Here is a 22196-nt window from a genome sequence, read left to right as displayed (position 1 = left end):
TGTGTAAATAATATTGAATAATTAATTAACTAAATACCAATTATTCACCAACAAAATAATTAAGAAAAATCAGATTTCCTACACATAGGAAATCCGAAATTCCTAGCTAATTAATGGGAATTTTTGGACATATTAAGTAATTAATAAAATATAGTTTTTTTGCCTTAAATAAAATATCTGAAATATATAAATAATCCGATTTTTAAATAGGATAATTGGATAATAAATCTTATCCAAAATAATGATTAGTTTTCAAAAATGATTTTGGCGCCAAAATTCAAATATTATTTTGGCTCCAAATAATAAATTTACTAAAATTCCCTTTTTATAAAATACTTCTTAATTAATTAATCAGAAAATATGTATGAAAATACGGGGTATTACAGTTACAGTTTGACCGGCACATAGTTTTAAGCAATTTAATTGACTTAAATAAAATAGGAGGTAAGTGGAGTAGTTGGAGTATTAAAATATTATAAAAGAAAGATAGTGGGGTTAATAGTTTATTGAAAAGCAATGAATGTGAGAGGAGAGATATAATAAAAGTAGTGGTGGGTTTTGATGGGGACCATGAAAGTAGAGAGATATAATATTTTAATGTAGCTTTTACTAAAAAAAGAAAGTGTAACACTTATAAAAATACGACCGGAAATAGGAAGTATAACACTTAAAAAAACACAGAAGGAGTACAAAAAGTAGAAATAGAGCAAATATTTAAAAACGAACGGATTAAATAAGGTATAGTGCAATCTGTATTCACATAAATAAGATGAATAATAACACTGTAAAATTATTGATTTTATAGCCAAGATTTAATTCATATCATCCGGCTTCCATCCATAATATAGGATTACATCAATAATACGAAGTATGTTATAACTCTTTTTTTTTTAAAGAAGAAGAAGTAGTAACATTCTATCAAGTTATTTTATTGATCACAGTGGTGGTATATAGATTCGTGTTTCTCAAATAGAGATGCTGTTTGGAACCCCCTTACCAGTGATCCCACATTCAGATTGGCGCTTGAAAAACTCATATGGTACAACACCAACTCCATTTCTATTCTTGAAATCTTTGTTACCATTCCTTTTATCAATTTCATCTTCTAATGCCTTCAATTTAGAATCAAACGTTTCGAAAGCATCCTTTATCTTGGGTTCGTCATTCCATGATGGTTCGGGTTTAGCACCCAAGTATTCCTCATCCGGAGAATGAGCTGAAAGTGTGTCTAGAGTCAACATAACTTTTGTAGCCTGTGTTGGAGATGGGAAGCATCGAAGGAGTGCATCCTCGGGTTTTTCAATGAAAGACTTCAAGTGATCATCAACCGGATCCTCATTAGGCATTGTAGTCCTAGCGATTGTAGGCCTATTAGGGAAGTACCCCCCATAGTGGTATTGACCAAAGTTAACAGCTGAATGGTGCCCTGAAGCTATCCATATTATTGTGGTAAGAATTTGGATAAGATCTTCAGGTGTTTTAAGATTCGGCCACCATGGTTCATCTTTCTTGTCGCCATGCCCTTTTGTTCTTACCTCTTCCCACCAATTTTGAAGCTCGTCATCTTTTTCTACGAGGTTCGGGTTTGGGTAGTAGTGGTTCACATATCTAGTAACCCATTCTTTGATTATAGCCCACAGGTCTAGGCCGTCTTTTGCGTATGGATAGTCATCTATTACGAGCTTTATTCCATGTGGTGCTGATGGATCTTCAACTGCCATTCCTCTGTTTAGTTTCAACACAAAGAGACTAATTAAAATAATGCCAATGAAAAATAATACGGAGTAATAAGAATCAATTTAATTTACCTGCTTATCAGGTCAGCTGGTAAGGCTTCATGATCAAAGCGCCACTCCTTGTCGTATATGTAAGAGCTCAACTCTAAGGAGTACTCCCCAGGTGAGAAGGTTGTTTCAATGACACCACCCGCGTTGATCAATGATTGTCGAGCAAGAGCATTGATCTCCAAGGTGTATCGAAAATGAGGATGCAATAACTTATATATTGGGTGCATTGCACTCAAGTATCGGTTTGCAGCAATTATGTATGGTTCCATGCAACAATGTGTTCTAAGCCTGCGATTATCAGGTACAAAGTAGTAAATAAAGTTTATTAGTACAATAAATCCATTTGAGTCGGGACTTGATAGAGTATAAAACATATTTCTAAGCTTTAATATTAATCATTAACATATAGTTTTTGGTTGAGTTGGTCCTTTAACATGGTATCAGTGCTTAAGCTTTTGGTTGAGTTGGTCATTTAACATGACTGACTGTCCTATATATTAATGTTGAATAAGGAGGACATGAAGGTAAAAATAAAAGTGAAAGGACACCAATAGTACCAGTGACTGATTAGTTGATGGTAACCAGTGTCATGTGCAAGGACATGAACCTTGGCAAGATTCCAAAGCCACTCAGAAGTGGCACATTTTCCCGGTGTATAAACTTCCTTCCATTGAGGCTTTACATCAGATTTAGGCCGCGTTAACTCAATAGCCAGAGGTTTTAGTGTTTTACACTCATCATCTAGGAAGAACAAAGTTCGTGATCCATACAATGTCGTGCTTTCAAGCTTCCTGACTTTGTTCACATAAGGCAATAATGCATCATGGTAATCAATTATAAACAATCTATTCTCTTCTATAGCCTGCAATGCAAAGTCATTAAATAACTCATTAACTAACTAATCACCTGTAAACTCATATGGAATTAATCAGTGATAATGCTGATGACAAAAATTAATTTACGACAAAAATTAATAATAATGCTGAATGATCAAAAGATCGATTAACCTCTTCAACAGTCATGCAGTGATTCATCTCTCTTTCCACCAATTCTTTTGTTAAAGCTGATTCTGATTTGCCGTAAGTAGCCGGATCAAGGTTACTCTTTAGTGGCCAATTCTACAAAATTTGCAAACTAGTATATATTAATGACTAACATCATATTAATCAGTATCACTTCTATCTAATAATTATGAATATAAATCATACCGTGACACGCTTGATGCTCAAAGGATTCATGCCAGCAAGAGTTTGACGTGCGAACTCCTTATCACTTAACCAAGAAAATCTATCCCCTAAGCAATTTAACCAGAAAAACCTAGTTAACTAGCTGTAACATCATAAACAAAGTTTACATTTACTCTATCCTTCTGTCCTTTCATAATAGAGAAAATGATACTTGTATTCGGTAAAAATAATTTCATTTCAACCAAAATAAGAGGAAGAGAACAAAGTCTTAGGGAAGAACATACGTTTAAAGATCTCAGGGAGCTCAAAACATAGAAGTTTATATTTAATGTCACCAGTAGCACTAATTATGCTATGCAGCCATTCTAGAAAGCCTCCATGCTCTGTATCGTCGATGGGTAGGTTAATTCCTTCGTCGTAGAGCAATTCAATGGCCGTAAAGTACGGAAAATGAGAACTTTTGGTTCCGAATACTTTCTCCTCTATTGCCTCCTCTACTAGTGGTATGAGTGCATGCAACACCGAGTAAATTTTCTTGAACGCGAATTGTCCACTTTTCAAACTTGAGAAAGTTTCATCTCTAGGAACATATGGTACATTGGCTGACCTGGTCTCAAAAGTTTCTCCTGTACATTAATGTGTGTGAATTTTGACCACATAAATTATGTACGCATATTACCTAACCCTTCTTTAATTACTTCCTTAAGATATGTCTTCAGGTTGTGTTGCAAGCAAATGACTACAAACTAATGAACTACAACATATACTACTGCTGGTCCAAATTACTGACAATTTTGGGGTACTATTTGTGAGATATAAAATATTCCAAAGTCGCAAGTAAATTGGACCGGAGGTAGTACGTAGTTTTTTATTTTATCAAAATGTACATTGGCACATGTGCCAGTTTTCTTGTCAATAGAAAATATTGCGGAATATACCATGCTAACGCAGCCAAAAAATAAAGTTCAAGCAAATAAGTGACATATCAAGTAATTGTTAGTATTTAAATGAATAGTGTTATGTGTAACCCTTAAAGCTATTATTAGTAAGCATTAAAAATATAAAAGTACTTTTTTTTATATAAAATCACACAAAATTAATTTAATTAATAATTATATTTCATTACTAATTTCTCTTTAGTTTCTTATGCATATAGTCTATAGGGTTATTTATATAAATTTTCCTATTTATTAATAAAAAAATGTACTACATATAACATTTTCCTAATTACTTTTGGAACAAATAATAACTGATCTATCTATAGATGTAATGGAATTACCTTCAATGGTAATTTGTTCACGTCCTGTTCTACAACGTCTTGGGTAAGGGTGTTCATTACCACCCAATGTTGGTCGTTTTAACGCATGATTTGTTTTGGGATCTCCAAGATCATTGTATGTATCATAGTCGTATATTCTATCATAGCTTTGGCGCTCACCCTTTCCATCTCCTCTCAATTTATGAAGCTCATTCTTCCTCAACTTGTCCAATCCTTTTGGTGTTTGAGATGGCAAGCACGGCTACAAAATATTGTAAATCAATGTAAAAATTAGGATATACGAACATTAGTAATTTACATATCTTTTTCAACATACTTGACCATAAACTAGTTCGGCCTAGGGGTGTTAAAAAAACCCGACATGATTTTCCAATAACCCAGTAAATACCCGATGGAAAATTAGGGGTAAAAACAATTTTTTCGGGACGGGTACCCGACCCGGAAAACTTGCATGTTATCAGGGTCGGGACTTGGACCACATTTTTTAATTAGCGGGTACCAAATTATCTGGTAAAAAAAAATCTACCTCAAACTGAGCCCAGTCAGCGCATGGCCCACCCCACACTCCCACATAGTTTAGACGTTCAGTTGATATAATTAGGATTCTCTTCTTCTTCTCTCTTAAAACAAAAAAACGCCGCTCTCTCAAAACAACGCTCGAACTTCGGCCCATGATCAGGTCAACTTGAAATATTCAATTTACAATATCATATTGACCATATCTCTAACACATATTTAAAATTGTGCAAAGACAAATAGAAGCATGAATAAAATATCAATCAATCATCAATACTTCCTATACACTAAAGTAATCACCAGTATTATTCCCAAAGTACACGTGTCACACTCACATTAAAATTTTCCCGCCAAAAATCCTTTTTTTCTTTTTTTTTCCAAAATAATAAGATAGCTAATAAATAAATAAAAAGAGGATATACAACCTAATAAACAACCTAAAAAATAGAACAATAATAACAACTTAAATAAATAAATAAATAATTAATTAATTTAATCGTTAATCTATAAAATGTATTATATATATTCCCTTTAATCTATGTATTGTTAGTTTTTTACTTAAAAAAGGATTTTTACTCAATTTCAAATTCATAACATATCAGCAAACTAAAATTAGAGATAAGTACTCTACATTAATGTATTCAATCTATATAAATTTGATAATATAAATAGATATTTCGTATAATTTATAATAAAAAAAAGAAAAAAAAATCTTTTGAATATCTAAGCGTTGTACGGGCAAAAAACTAGTTTTACATTAAATAGAACTATCCTAACACTTTTAGTGAAACAATAAACTTTTAAAAACATTAATATAAGATGAGAGGACAAATAATGCGTAGTATTCAATTTAACTTGCATGCATGAAATTTATTAAGTACCTTATGAGTGAAGAAGACCCTTGGTTCAGGATTATCATACTTGGAATGCAACCATGAATTGCAAATAATTTCAGAACAGCCAGAGGAACTTGAGGCAAGGACAATTTTTTGGATGAAAACTTCCTCTTTTTGTTCATTTGTAATACTGATAACACCCACGTCACCAAAATCATCCCTAATTTTAAAACTCGCACTAAATTCCGTATGTAAAGACCATATACGATAAGCGTGTTCTTCGAGTTCTATGAATCAGCCATGAAAAAAGTAAAAACAAAAACATAAAAACATTAATGTTATACTCATATTAAGATATGTCAAAAATTGACCTGATTTATTTACCCGATCCGATCTAACTCGAATAAAGTCTAATTTAGACTTTTACTCGTATAATTTAGTACAACTCAACTAGAAATGCACCCAACCCGATCCAAATGGAATTAATCGAATCCAACACAGGTACCCGAAATCAACACATCTAATTTTGTTAATAACTAGATTTATTTTGCAACCCTTGTAACTTTGGAAATTCAAGAAAAAAACACATGATTGTAGATCACTATGATTGAATGTTTAATTATTCGTAATATTTCCTTCTTAACTTCATATAGAAGTAGCCTTAAGGCTTTGTTTATCGTATTCATATGAACAATTGATTAGACTTAAAATAATTCCAATAATTAACAATGTGTGCAAAATAATATGAACTCAGCTATCTACCGGTGTTATAGTGTCCCGTGTTAAATAAATGAGTATAAAAAGAAAGAAATGTCCAGCTTATTGTACTCCGTATTTCCTCAAATGCATAGTATATACTTCCTTTTTTTTTTCACCTTTCGATTATCACACTTGTCAACACATGTTTTTAACAATTAATATTTCTAATTATCAACGTTGTAAATTATAAAAAGTGGATATTAATAAAATATACATTGAAACGATTCAAAATGGATCCCACATTAATATGTTTTATCGTATCAATAGACTATAAAAGTGAGTCAAAGCGTGTTATGTGAAAAGTGTAAAGCCAAATGGTGTCAACTAAAAAAAACGAAAATGAAGTATATGGCATGTACTAATTTTGGACAAAAAAGAGTTTTGTGAGGTCTTGCCTAAGTTGACTTACAACGTCTTCTTAAACTTGCTATGTTATACTCCCTCTATCCCTTAATACAAAGCCTCTTTCAAGCATTTATTACTCACATAATAAATAGAAAGAGGCTTTTAATTTAGGGATGGAGGGAGTAACATAATACGAATTGGAATTATATCCTAATATACTCCTATAGATAACTCCATAAGTGCAGGCCATTAGAATACTATATATGGTGATTTTTACTTACCTTTGCCACTAACACTAGTAAGCTTCAAGTAGAAGGGTTTTGTGTGAAAAAACAAATCCCCAAATCTGTGATCTAATGAGATGGTGACTGTAAGAGTACTACTCCTATTTGTTTGTTGTCTGAATGGATAAAAGACTCCTAATCTTGATGCTACTGCCCTAACTTCAACCCCATTCCGCCTTCGGCTTTGGCGGCGAGGCCTAGTTACAGCAGCAGCATCACTACAAAGCTGTTTTCTGAAAGATAATGCATCAACTGAAGATGCCTTATTTGCCTCAGCAGATTTGTGAAGACCATTTTGTTTACTTTCTGAGGTAATAAAGGGTTTGGGCAATGAAAACAATGGTAAGGTTTTGTTGAAACTAGAGGTGGATGTGTTCAGCATTTTGTTTTAACTATATGTTGACGTAGAAGAAGAGGAGGCTGGATTGCTTTTTTGCGATAAAAATGGAGGTCTAGTATGTTAGCTATTTATAGATGGTGATGAGGGCTTGCTAGGAATTTCACAATTCTTGGAATTTAGCAATTTAAATTATAGAAATTTAACACTTTTTACAATAGTTAGAGAGTTATATCTAAAAATTACGAAGTATTACTTTTGTAAAATGTGCTATAAAAAAATAAAAATAAAATAAAATAAATAAATAAATTACAATAATACTCTATATATTTATATTTCTCTGTAATTCATAATTTCATAATAAATTCTCAATAATACTCTCTAACTTTGTTTTTATCCAATTATACAAGTATAATTTTAAAGTCCTTTATACATACTTTTAATTTTTCTTTGTAATAATTTAAAATTCAACTCAACCAGAAAATTAATCCAATACATGTCAGATCAAAGTGTTTCATTTAAAGTTATACAGCCCTAGTGGTTTTGTATGTGTCAATGACACAATCACTTTTACGGGGAATTTCAGGAGAAACATATAATATAAGTAGGTAGACCTGCCAATCCTGACCCAGACCCGATGATCCGACCCGAATGACCCGACCCATGACCCGAAATTGACCCAAAACACGAATCAACCCGACCCAACCCATACCCGACCCGAAGTGGATCTGACCCGACCTTGACCCAAAACCCGAAATGACCCGGCCCGACTCGAGATGACCTGACCGAAGTTGACCCGAAATGACCCGAGCCAAAGTTGACCCGAGACCCGAATTTCTCCCGACCCGAAGTTGACCCGGCCTTTAACTTTAATTAATTGACCCAAATAGACTCGAAACCCAAAGTGACTCGAACCAAAATTATCTTATACCTGAAATGAACAGAATCTATTTAAGCTAAAGACTTGACCTTAGCAAACCGAAACTGAAAAAAACCGCAATGAAATTAACTTTATTTAATTTTTTTATTTATTTATTTGTAATGTGTAACTCAATGCATCACCCGATCGAAGTTGACCCGACTCGAACTGACCCGACTCGAACTGACCCGACCCGAATTTGACCCGACCCGAACTCAACCCGAAGTGTTGACCCGATACCCGACCCGACCCGATTATTAGGCGAACAAAAATTAACCCGAAACCAGAAATGACCCAACCCGATCCGAACTTGACCCGATAACCGAAATGACCCGACCCATACCCGACTCGAATGACCCATTTTCCAGGTTTATACGTAGGGTGGTTTTTATTAAAATGTTGTGATGATCATTAATAAAAAATAAAAATAAAATAAAAAAGAAAAAGAAGGCAATGTTTAGAAAGTGTTTTAAGAGAAATTATTTCAGAAAGTAGAAAATTTTGGCTAAAACTACTCTAAATATAGGGTCATTTGTGAATAACTACCCGTTTGTTTACAACTACCCACAAGTTATGAAACGTTTGGGTAGCATTATCCATTAATGTTTTCCGTCCAAATAAGGATCGGACGTCAATAACAGGGCCCACTTTTTACTTTTTCCACTTAATTAACTCCCCCAACTATATCTTCTCTCCTCCCTAATTAATTTCCCTCTGTTCCCACTCTCTTCTTTCACCATTCTCATTTCATCTTGAACTCAAAACACCCAAATTAATTTGAACCCATAAATCCTAATCTAAATCATTAATAATTTAATTGAATTCAATCAATCTCAAAGCCAAAAAAACCGAATTCCATAACCCAATTAAACCCCAAAACCCTAGAAATCAAAACCCCCAAATTTATTTGAGCCTGTAAACCCTAATTTGAATCACTAATTTAAACCCTAATTATGTTAATTGCATTCAATTAAAACTTGTACAAAAATACAAGAAATAATGAATAATTTAAAAAAAAAAGTGTGAAACATTACCTGAAAAGTGTGAAACATTATCTAAACTATTTATTTAGGGGTAATTCCTGAGCGATCAAGTAAATTCTGGCCAACCGAGTAAAACTTGATCGAGTAACTCTGAATAATTAACCCTGGCTTTACAGAAAATGCGATGAAAAAAGATTAAACGATCAAAATTTTATTGAATATATAATCAATTAATTAATATATAATTCCAATTTTCATCTACTCCCTCCGTTTTTAAATACTTGCTCCATTTCTCTTGGACACGCATGCCGATGCTAATCTTTTATCCCTAATATCTTTAATTATCAATAAGTATAAATTCTAACAATTGAAAATTAATAATCTATTCGTTGAGATGATTCCAACAAGTATACACAAGACTACATTTTTTTTTATGTATAAATCACAAACATTAGTCAAAGTAGCACAAATAAATAGTGCAAAAAATAAAAATGAAGCAAGTATTTAAAAACAGAGAGAGTAATAAATTAGTTTATACAATCATCTTCCATGGATTATTAACTTAATTTATGATACATATTAGTAAAATTTGATATATATTGTATAATATTATCTTTGCATTAGTATTGAATTATTGATGCTCATATGTCAGCGATGAAATACTATCTATCCGTTCATATGTGGACGATGAAGCAGTACAAATTGAACAGCATTTGATGAATATGATTGAAGTACAAATTGAACAGCATTTAATATTTGCCAACACGTATACATTTTATTTAATTTTTCTTTAGCAATATTCCAAAACATACAATAATGATGTGAATGCTAGCTACGTAAAAGTCAAAAAATATTGAACTTCAGCTTTCCAAACACCTTAATGCATTAGGGCAAATCTCTTGATTCATTGATGAAAATCATTACATTTCGGGAATTTTGGCATCCTAATGATTCACAGTTTCTACCTTACATTGTATTATTTTGTATATTGTATTATTTGGATATTATAGAAAAAACGAACAACAACATGTTATCTTTGTGGCCAGTCATACTATCTAGCCCTTGATCGAGTAACCCTTGAGCGATCGAATATCTTCTGACCGATCGAGTAATCTTTGACCAAGTAACCCCTAACTGATCAAGTAACCCCACCCACATGGTTTGTCCAGCCACATATAAAATTTTGTAGAACAGTTGACCTAATTTTTACTAAATTAAAATTATTTATACTCAACTTAATTTAATACTTATTAACTTAAATATTATTGAATTATTTTTATTGAACATAATTAAGTTAGGCCCTGTTCTTTTGAGCTTCTGGGCATGGCAGAGAAGAGCCGAGCACAGTTGAGAAAATTTTATTATTATTATTATTATTATTATTATTATTATTATTATTATTATTATTATTATTATTATTATTATTATTACTACTACTACTACTACTACTACTACTAAATAATTAATAATAATAATAATAATAATAAATATTAATTATTATTATTATTATCATCATTATTAATTATAAGTATTATTATTGATATTATTATTATAATTACTATTATTCTTAATAATATTATAATTATTATTTATATTATTATTAAATATTAATTTTTAATATTATTATTAAATATTATTTATTATTATTATTATTAAATATTAATTTTTAATAATATTATTATTATCAAATATTTGTTGTTATTAAATATTAATTATTTATTAATATTATTAAATTTTAATTTTTATTATAATAATTCAATATTAAGTATTATTTTTAAGCAGAGAAGATTTCAGCAGAGGAAAGCAGAGTAGAACAGCTCTAAAGAATGGTGCCTTATTTTACTAAACTTAAATTTTATTTAAGGATAATATGACTTTTGATAACATTAAAAAAATGCCTCGTTTAATTAGCATGTTAAAAGGTTTCAAAAAAAAATATTTAGCATGTTAAAAAATGTTACAATTTGCGTGTCAAAAAGAGCATTAATTTGTGTGTCATTAATTTTTTTAGCCACGAAAATTGTCCAGGTAAGGTTTTGGGGGTCAGTTTAACTTCTAAATTGAGCTCGAAATTAATTTGGCAAAAATGTACTCCCTCCGTCTCTAAATTACATTCCTTCTTTCTATTTTTGGTATTCTAAAATTACATTCCTCCTTTCTATTTTTATTAAGTTTTTTTTGGTAAATCAACTCTCTTTTTCTGTTTTATATTTAATGTTTTTTCACTCATCTTTTCCTAATCTCACTCATAATCCTTGTGCCAAATTACAATGAATATGATTGGTTAAAAATTTTCAATTAAGAGCATGTGATTGGTCCTTTTTTTTTTTTTTGCAAAGGATTGATGACATGTCATGAGTAATAACTAATCTATCTTTGCACTTTCCATTGCATTATCTAATTATTGTTATTTTTCTTATTCTTCCCTCCTTAATTCCTGTGTAAATTTCCAAACAGGAATGTAATATAGGGATGGAAGGAGTAATGTTAAAGTCTCCTTTGGCTTGTTCAATAATTAATGTCTTTTTGGACATGCGAAACAAAACAATTACACTATTAAAATCGATATGAACCGATCAACTAATTATTCAACCCATTTTAAACTGAAAACCAATACACCGAAATCAAAACCGAACTGTTTACCCGACTGACATCCCTAGCTGTACCCCAGTCCCCCACACCCACCCTCCTCCAACCTTGAAATCTCACCCGGCCCTGACCTTCACCATCATCGTAGTAACCCCTCACCTTTGCCCCTTACAATAGCGGATTACCTATGAATTATATCATTTACTTGTATATGCATTTAAAAGGCCATCTTAGCATTTTCCACAAGAATAGAAACACTGTACTCATAAACGAAGACTAAAGTCACTAAACTAAACTTCCATTTCAATGCCATGTATTGATTGTTAGTAATAATTATAAATCAAACAGAAACAATATAACTGGTTGTTAGCCATAGCCACAGTAGTCCGGGTACCACACAATAATTTTGGGTTTCAATTATAAATGAATGCCACCTTAATTATTACTCGTACTACAATATGGTCATTATTAACGTACTCGGCCACGTGATACACGGGTAGAAAAATTTGTGGTCATGTTTAATGAATTTTGTCAATATTTTATTAATTGTGTTCACAAAATGTTTCTATTCTTCACCAATACATACATGTGATACATCTTATTTAGACTTATATGGTGTTTTTAAATATTGACTGAACATGTAAGAATTTGTTTCATTAGGAAAAACCAGCTTATTAATTTATACGGCTGAATATATCAATTTGTAAGAAAAGTATATAAAATAAAATAGTAAGTTAATGGATAAAATGTGTTTGCTTTAAGGTGGTAAGGGATCGGAGTTGTTCACTTATTCTAACATAATTAGGGGGCGTTTGGTTGGGGGGTTTCAAGAAGGGAATGGGACTGATTCCGTTTGTTGTCGTTTGTTTATCAATTTCTATCATTCCCTTTACCCCTTTTAATTTTTTACTTAACCCAAAAACCCTCTACTCTCATTCCCCCCCCCCCCCCCACACTTTCCCATTCTCATTCCCCCCCTATCACCCATCACTTCATCAGTCTTTCTCTTCTCTTAACCCTAAAACTCCTATAGCCGTCACCTGAACCTCCGGGCTCCGGCCACCACAGCATTGACCGAAGAACTTGTACCGGCGATTTCAAAATGCATTACAACCTTGTTGAAAAAGTTTAGTATAATAAGCTATATAGCTAACTTGACTTACTAGGTGAGCTCAAATAATAATAATAATAATAATAATAATAATAATAATAATAATACGGATATTTCTAAAGTGTCATTTTTCAATAATTGACACCATAATATGATGAGGTGTCAAATTATAATTGGCCAATTTATTTATTTATTTTTTAAAAGGCTAAATGTACAATACATGTATATATATATGCTTGTAAATACATGTATTTTTATAAACAATACATCATTATAATTTTTTTTAAGAAAATCATTTCTAAAAATTAAATTATACTAGTTATTAAAATTCTGAAATCAAACGTTCAAAAAAAAAAAAAAAAAAAAAAAAAAAACAATCGTGCAAATCAAATATTCAGTGTTCTTCAGTTGTGTTCATCATCGTTAATGGGCATTTTTTTTTCATCTCTCTCCTAGGCAATTAGGGTGCAGCAATTAGGTTGCAGGTTCCGGCGACTCTTCCAGCGCACGTAGATCCAACGAAGGTTTAAGGCAGCGGCTCAAGGTTCTAACGACTTTGCAAGCGGTTTTAGGCGTATTTGGGTGCGTTTTTGGTGCTTTTTTAGGGGTCTTTTTGGGTGGGTTTCTTAATTAGTTTTGGGGTGTGTTTCTGGTGCGATTTTCAGGCGACAACATAGGCATTCTAGAATGGCAGTTCTTGGACTATTTGGCACCGATTTTAGGATCGATTTTGGTCAATTTCAGGAAGGTGTTAGGCGACTTTCTCGGGAAGGAAACGGTCAGTTTTTCAGCGATTTTCAGGCAATACTTCCGACAGTCATTCTTCTTCTCCAGCAGTATATCCATGATCCTGATTTTTAATTATAAGTATATTTTAGAAAATTGATTAATGTTATGAATAAGATTCTCATAATTTATAAAATGATTGATGAACGATGATGAATGATTAACGATGAACGATGATGAATGATTAACGATGAACGATGATGAACGATGAACGATGATAAATGATGAACGATGAACGATATAATGAACAATGATGAACGATGGTGAACAATTTTGACATAGATGATGAAGGAATTTAATTTTATGATTTCTAATTATAATTATAAATTCAAAAATTAATTTTTTATTATCAAACTAGATTTTCATAATTTATAATTATGTATTTCTAAAAAAATTACATGTATTCAAAAGAATACAATTTTAATACATTATGGACATTAAAAATAATTCAAAATAAAAATACAAAATACAAGTCAATCAGATTTTTCCACATCAGGAAGTTGTGGTGTCATTTTAAAAGTATGACATTGTAGAATTTTTGTATTAAAATAAATTTTTGGTGCAGCAGGCCACACAATGCCGCAAGAGTTACCCGAGTATTTTTGTTAGCGGTTACCTGAGTTTTTTAGCCATGGGTCACTTAAGTTACTCGGTCAGGGGTTACTTGAGTTAGTTTTTTTTTTTTGTTAGGGACACATACCTGAGTTTTTCTGCCAGGGGGTACTTGAGTTACTCGATCAAAGGTTACTTGAGTTATTCGATCAGGGGTTACTTAAGGGGTTCGGATAGGGGTTATTCGAGGGGTTGTTCATTCGGTATAGGGTTACTTAGTCAGGGGTTACTCGATCAAGGGTTACTTAGGGGTACATACCTGAGTTTTTTAGTCAGGGGGTTACTTCAGTTACTCGATCAAGGGTTACTTGAGTTATTCGGTCAGGGGTTACTTGAGGGGTTCGGACAAGAGTTACTCGAGGGGTTGTTCACTCGGTAAAGGGTTACATAGTCAGGGGTTAATCGAGTTACTCGGTCAAGGGTTATTCAAGTTAGTCGGTTAGGGGTTACTCAAGGGATTACTCGGCCATGGGTTACTTGGTTAGGGTTACTCGAGGGATTACTCAGTCACGGGTTACTCGGTTAGTGGTTAATCGAGTTTCTCGGTCAGGCTGCATATAAAAATGGTGACGCGAGTAACCCCTGACCGAGAATATCGAGTAACCCCAACAATTCGAGTAACCCCTGACCAAGAAATTCGAGTAACCTCGGCAACTCGAGTGCCCCTGATCGAGAAACTCGAGTAACCCCCGACCGAGATACTCAAGTAACCCCGAAAACTCAAGTAACCCCTGACCGAGACACTCAAGTAACCCATGCCACACAGTACAGCAGGCCCCGCATATAAAAAATTGTGATAATATTATTCTTATGATCAGGTTCGCTATAACTAGAGGGGTGGGGCTCAGATTGTATCTCAGCTCCCACTAATTTCTTGTAAATTGATTGACATTGTAGGTTTTTATTATTTTTTTCAACAACAACAACAACAATAATAATAATAACAATAATAATAATACTAATATAGGAACTCAAATGTTATCATGTAAAATGTAATATATTTAGTATGAAACTCGAATGTTATCAACTTATGATGTAAAAATTTTATAAATTTAGCATAAAAAAATTTCCACAATTTCAAATTAGTTGACACATTTTGACTTTCATCACTATTCATTTAAGTTATTGTGACTATAGTTGAGTGGGGTAGTCTGGTTTGATTCATCTCAGGTCTAGTTTTCACATTAAAAATTATAATTTTTTGTTGTACATAGTTGAAGATACAATATTATTATTTATAGTTATACATTGACAAAACACATTTAAATTAATTTTTGGGTAGTTATCTTTAAAAAAACAGACTGAATGTATATGCCAAAAAAACAAACAAGAAAAATTATTGATGTTTGCATTATAAAAATTGTCTTTTAGACTTGTATTATGCGAAAACTTGTGTCACGAAGTATAGACAATTAGAATGACCTCTTAATACCAACTAGTGTAGACCTAGTGACTTAGTGAGTACTGGCAAATTGGCAAGAATTGAAGGATTCAATCGCTATTAGGAACACTTTGAGGGTGGAAACCCCCTTTACCCATTTTGTTTCATTTTCTAAGTGTCTAACCATCAAGTTCTCTAAGAGAGATTCCGAATTTATCAGCAATTCTTCTTATGGACAAAAATACGGAATAAAAGAAATAAAATTAAATAATGACTTCTTAATTAAAAACTAAAAATACATACAGTAAATAACACTAAATGACCCTTTCCTTTTTTTCTCAAAAAAAAAAAAAAAAAAAAAGACCCTTTCTTTAAATTATGAGCTGTAGGAGTAATTAAGGTATAAAATGACAATACAATACAGAATTTAATTTAGTACAATGAAAGAAACCAAAATTCCTGACTTGCACTGACAGTTCATGGAATTTTGCCACTAAAAGGACCTTCTATAAAGACTACAGTAGATTTACTGCAGAAACTTTAATTCTCCACCTGTTTCACAAACTTAATTATTCGAGTACCAATTAATTTTGGGCGATATATGGTTGTATAATTATATTCACAATATTCCAAGAAATCTTTTATCAATCCGACAATCCCCAATGAAAAAGGATAGTTTTTTTTGGTGTGAATACTGTTATGTGACACTTGAATTGATTAAAAATAAACTAAGTGATAGATATTATAGTTATTGATTAGGGGATTTTGCTCCCACCAATCGGAATGCGCCACGTGGGCCAATCAGGTCCTGCCAAGTGTCCTCCAGTTGGAACTGTCAGGGTTTGCCACGTGGCACACACCTATTTGTCCACCCTGGACCTATTATGTCATGACACGTGGCATCCTCCATGCCTAATGGAAAAACCGGCCACCTAGGCCCAACTTCCAAGGAAAGCCCAATCAGCCCTAGGTTAACCTAAACCTAGGATTGGCACGTTTTCCAAGGTTATAAATACCTCCATTAATCCTCATTAAGGGGGATTACGCACATTTAACACTCTCACCTAGAGCGACCCAATTACTTTTATTTCCGCATTAATTACTCCTTAATCAAGTACTAACTTGACCGTCGGAGGCGGATCTCCAATCGTCCGGAGCATCCGTTTGTTTTGCAGGTACAGGCGTTCGGTTCCAGTCTCGGAATTGTAACTCTCCCGCAGGACATCAGAAAACCCCGAAACATTTTGGCGCCGTCTGTGGGGAGAGTACTTCTGAGATGACATCCACGTCTGTACCGACTCCTGAAGAGAGGCGTCCCCTAGACGACCCTCAAGTTCAGTCGGACCATGATACTGAGGAAGAATTTGAAGTTGAAGCTCACACAGCTTCAGACGGGACCCTAAGGGCCCGACGCACCCGTCATATCGAAAGGAGGGAACGGGAACATCTTCAAACTGGACTCAATGATCTAGCCGGCGCACCGCCTGTTCAGCAGCAGCCGGCTGATGGGTCTGCTCCCATTACAAGAAACGAACTCATGACCTTCATGAGGGGCTTCAAGGGAGAGATTCAAGAGTTGCTCAACAAGAAGCCGCCTGCTCTGGCCAAGGAGCAGTCGGCTAAGAAACCTTCCTCTTCAGGGAGGAAAAAGCCTGTTCGAGGGCAAGAGGCGACCCCTCATCCTAACTCTAGGAAGTGGGAGCCGCCTGCCCTTGATTTCACAAAGTACCGCTTTCCTACTCCAGGAAAGAGGAAACCTGTTCGTCATATTCAGGCGGACGGGTCGAAGAAAACATACAAAGATGCTCGGATATTGCTAGAGCAGAAAAAGAATGACCGATTGTCAGAGTCGGCCTCTACTTCAGACTTTCAAGACAGTCTACGCAATACCTCGATGAAGTATACTCAGTCGCATCATGAGAGTCAGTCAGGCGGCACCTCCCGTCAGTCCGGCCTTCATAGTGACCAGGCGGTACCAAACTTACCATTCGTACCGCAACAACAATATTTTTTGCAGCCACCTCTGTTTGGTGGGCATGCAGCAACGAATGTCCAACCTATGGACTGGCAGCTACGGTTGCTTAGACTTGGGGAACAGCCGTCGGCCTTCTCCAAGGAAATTGCTGAAGCCGCTCAGCCGGCCAAAGTGAAAAATGTATTAGTAGGCGCCTATGACGGCACTACTAACCCAGAAGACCATTTGATGGCATTCACCAACCTGATGTACCTTCAAGGGTTAGATGATCCTACTTGGTGCAAGTGTTTTCCAGCGACTCTCAAAGGAATCGCACAACAATGGTTCGGCAACCTGCCGACTGGTTGTGTGAATAACTTCAGGACGCTTGCTTACTTATTCACCTCCAACTTTGCCATGAACATACCTGCCATGAAGACGACCCTTGATTTAGGAACGATTCAGCAGGGCGAGAAGGAGGGGCTTCGTTCTTACATCAGGCGGTTCAACCTGATGAGAATACAGATTCAAGGGTTACCGGATGAGGTAGCCTATACTGACTTTTTCAGAGGTCTCAAAGACGGGTCGACATTCAAATTTGATTTGGTCCGAAAGAGGGTGGCGACTCTTCAAGAGGCCTTGATTGAAGCGAAAGCATATATACAGGCGACTGATCTTTGTAGTACGGGAAAACAGCCGGACGGGAAAAGGTTCGACAAAAGAGAGGGACGACAGAAACAGTCGTCGAACAAAGATGAGAAGAAGAGAAAAGAGGTCTGGGCGGCTGATTCCTCTAAACAGCCGGCCCAGAAGAAAAGGAAAGAATTCAAACCATACTCCCCAAAGTATGCGTTTAACAAGGATAGCCAAGATATCCTAAAGGAAATCAAGGGACGGATCTCAATTGAGAAGCCGACCCCCATGAAGGGTTCTACGAACAACCGGAACCAAGAAAAATTATGTGATTATCATGAAGATGTTGGTCATAATACCAACGAATGCATCAGTCTTATGCGGTATCTGGACCGCCTGGCTGAGCAAGGCGATCTTGACTCTTATGTCAAGAAATCTACGGGGAACAAATCCTCGAAAAAGCAGTCGGCCAAAAAGAGTCAACAGGCCGACAGCTCTGATACAGATGATGCAGTCGTCTACACCATTGCAGGCGGCTTCTCAGGAGGCGGCCCCACTATTAGGGGCAACAAAGACAGTATCAGGCGGCTAGATGTAAATTCCGTTCACCAAGAACGGTCCTCCACATATTCATTTCCTGAAATTGTCATCACTGAAGAAGATCTAGGAGGGGTAAGGGGGCCGCATGACGACTTTATCGTTATTGAATGTAAAGTGGCCAACCAGAGAGTTGGCCGAATCCTTATAGATACCGGAAGCTCCTCAGATCTTTTCAGTAGCAAATGTCTGTCAAAACTAAAATATCAGACTGATTGCATACATCCGGCATCCCACCCTTTAGTAGGGTTTGGAGGAGGAGTCGTCCACCCAGTGGGACGAGTGGATTTACCCATCCGCCTGGGTGAAAAAGGGGAAGGACGACACATGGTAGTCCGGTTCTTGGTAGTAGAAGAACTCTCGGCCTACAACATGATTCTGGGACGACCAACCCTGAATAATTCCAAGGCTGTTATAATCCCATCTCTTATGTTGCTCAAGTTTGAGAGGGATGATGGAACAGTCGGGTCCCTAAGGGGAGATCAGAGGATGGCCCGAGAATGCTATCTCTCGGATATCAAGCCCACTGTTATGGCCGCTGGGTCAAGTGGTGGAAAAACAGACCTTGACAATGTCAAGGACAGTGCGCCTGTTCAAGAAGCAGGCGGCAAGAAGAGAAAGGCAGCCCAGGCGGGGGCCGCAAGGAAAGACAGAAAATAGCAATCATTGGCAGAGGAGCGGTCGGATGAATTCCGCCCTCAGCCGGCTGGTGAGCATACGGACCTGATCTTAGACGACTCGCGTCCTGACCGAACAGTCAAAGTTGGGACGATTGCTCTGAGAGTCTTGGGTGACGATTTTCATAAACTATTGAAAGAATACAAGGACATCTTTGCATTCGAAGTCCACGAAATGCCAGGCATTAGTCCTGATCTGGCGGTTCATAGACTGGCTGTGGATCCGAAAAAGAAGCCGGTAAGGCAAAAGAAGCGGAACCATGGCAAAGAAAGAAGTCAGGCGGCAGCTGCCGAAGTTAAAAAATTACATGATGAGGGTTCATTTGGCAATGTCACTTCCCAGACTGGGTTGCAAATGTGGTGCTTGTTAAAAAGCCGAATGGCACCTAGCGAATGTGTGTAGACTACACAAACTTAAACAAGGCGTGCCCCAAAGACAGTTACCCTCTGCCTAAAATTGATAACCTGGTCGACTCAACAGCCGGCCATGCGTTGATGAGTTTTATGGACGCCTACTCTGGTTTCCATCAAATTCCTTTATGGAAGAAAGATCAGGAGAAGACGGCCTTCGTCACTGATCAAGGGTTATACTGTTACACGGTCATGCCGTTTGGTCTTAAGAATGCCTCGGCTACCTTCCAGCGAATGATAAACACTGTGTTCTTCGATCAGATTGGGAGAAACGTCGAGGCATACATTGATGATATGATTGTCAAGTCTAAGCTTCAGATAGATCATCTGTCGGACCTCCGAGAAACTTTCGCCACACTCAGGCGGCACCATGTCATGCTCAATCCCAAGAAATGTGTATTTGGAGTTGAGTCTGGGAAATTTCTCGGATTCCTTATCAATCAGAGAGGAATAGAGGCGAACCCTGAGAAGGTGCAGGCGGTCATCGACATGCAGTCACCTCGTACCGTCCGAGAGGTTCAAAAGTTAACAGGTTGTCTGGCGGCCTTGGGAAGATTTCTAAGCCGATCAGGCGACAAATGCTTATACTTCTTCCAGGCCATTAAGAAGTAGGCAAGGTTTGAATGGGGGCCGGATGCTGAGGCGGCCTTCCAGAAATTGAAAGTTCACTTGCATTCCTTGCCGAGGCTGGTTAGCCCTTTGCCCAAAGAAGTACTCTACATGTACCTGGCCGTCTCTGATCATGCGTTAAGCGCTGTTCTTCTTGCTGAAAGAGACGGCTGTCAGCTCCCGGTCTACTTTGTCAGTCATGTACTGAAAAATGCCGAGTTGAGGTATCCCTTAGTGGAGAAATTTGGTCTTGCACTCTTCATGGCTGTTAAAAAATTGAAGCCCTACTTTTTGGCACATGCAGTCGTCGTGTATACAGATCAACCTATCAAGCGGCCACTGACCACCATGGAGTCGTCAGGCGGGATGATCAAATGGGCCATAGAAATACAGAGCCTCGAAGTTACCTTCGAGCCTAGAAAAGCAGTGAAGGGGCAAGCCTTTTCTGAATTTATTGTGGAGATGACTCGTCCCCCTGATTCTCGAGATCCAGACCAAGTCTGGAAGGTATATGTGGACGGAAGCTCTACTTTAAATGGTTGTGGAGCAGGCGTCATATGTCAGTCGCCAGAGGGCGACAGGTACGAGTATGCTCTACGCTTCAGTTTTCAGGCCTCAAACAATGAGGCCGAATATGAAGCTTTACTAGCCGGAATCCGCATGTGCAAGGCGGCAGGGGCACGAAATGTAGACGCCTGTTCCGATTCATAATTGATAGTGAGTCAGTATAATGGCGAATACGAAGCAACCCATCCGGCCATGATCAAGTATTTACAGGCGGTACGACAAGTAGTCGGATCCCTTGAAGATTTTCATCTGACTCAAGTGCCGAGATCAGAAAACAACCAGGCGGATGCTCTTTCAAAATTAGCATCATCCGCCTCTTGTGATACTCCTCGAACTGTTTTTTGGGAAGTAATGGAGAAGAGAAGCATCGAGGAAGATCCTATTGGAATCCTAGACAGAAGCTCAACCTGGATGGATCCAATCAGGGCATATCTGACAGACGGTACTCTGCCGGATGATCATCACCAGGCGGCTGCGCTGAAAAAAACGGGCAGCCAGTTTTGAAATGATAAGGGGAGAACTCCACAAAAGAGGGTACCTTCAACCCTACTTAAAGTGTGTTACTCCAGAAAAGGGACGAGAGGTACTAGACGATCTTCACTCTGGTTACTGCGCTTCCCATATAGGCGGTAGTTCGCTTGCTCAACGGACAAGGCGGCAGGGCTACTTTTGGCCTACTTTAGAAGCAGATGCAATGGAGATGGTGAAAAAATGTGACAGGTGCCAAATGTTTGGCAAACTGATTCACCGTCCGGCTACTGACCTCACTACCATTCATAGCCCACTACCGTTTGCTAAGTGGGGCATGGATATTCTGGGTCCCTATACGCCTGCTATTGGCGAAAGGAGGTACATACTTGTTGCAGTCGACTACTTCACTAAATGGGTGGAGGCGGAGGCTGTAAAGGGAATCAAGACGAAGGATGTAATTTCATTCATCTGGAAAAATGTCGGCATTAGACTTTAATAAAATCATCTCAGACGGTCTCAAGAAAAAGATTGAACGAGCAGGCGGCCTATGGGCGGATGAATTACCA

General features: G+C 36.4%; 1 protein-coding gene across 1 annotated transcript; it reads right to left on the bottom strand.

The window, feature by feature from the left end:
• Window positions 1-777: 777 nt before the first annotated feature.
• Window positions 778-7445, bottom strand: LOC110718526 (linoleate 13S-lipoxygenase 2-1, chloroplastic-like). Its single transcript, XM_021897373.1, has 9 exons — window positions 6991-7445; window positions 5651-5892; window positions 4254-4494; window positions 3259-3600; window positions 2996-3081; window positions 2795-2905; window positions 2345-2649; window positions 1809-2075; window positions 778-1725 (listed from the first exon to the last, which is right to left on the bottom strand). The coding sequence occupies exons 1-9, from the start codon at window positions 7373-7375 to the stop codon at window positions 966-968; spliced, it is 2739 nt and encodes a 912-aa protein (XP_021753065.1). The 5' UTR covers window positions 7376-7445; the 3' UTR covers window positions 778-965.
• Between the last annotated feature and the right edge of the window lie 14751 nt (window positions 7446-22196).

The sequence above is a fragment of the Chenopodium quinoa genome, unplaced genomic scaffold, assembly GCF_001683475.1.
Source record: "Chenopodium quinoa cultivar QQ74 unplaced genomic scaffold, ASM168347v1, whole genome shotgun sequence".
Taxonomy (NCBI): Eukaryota; Viridiplantae; Streptophyta; class Magnoliopsida; order Caryophyllales; family Amaranthaceae; genus Chenopodium; species Chenopodium quinoa.
The sequence above is the reverse complement of the archived record's forward strand: the minus strand, read 5'-3'. Positions and strand labels throughout refer to the sequence as shown.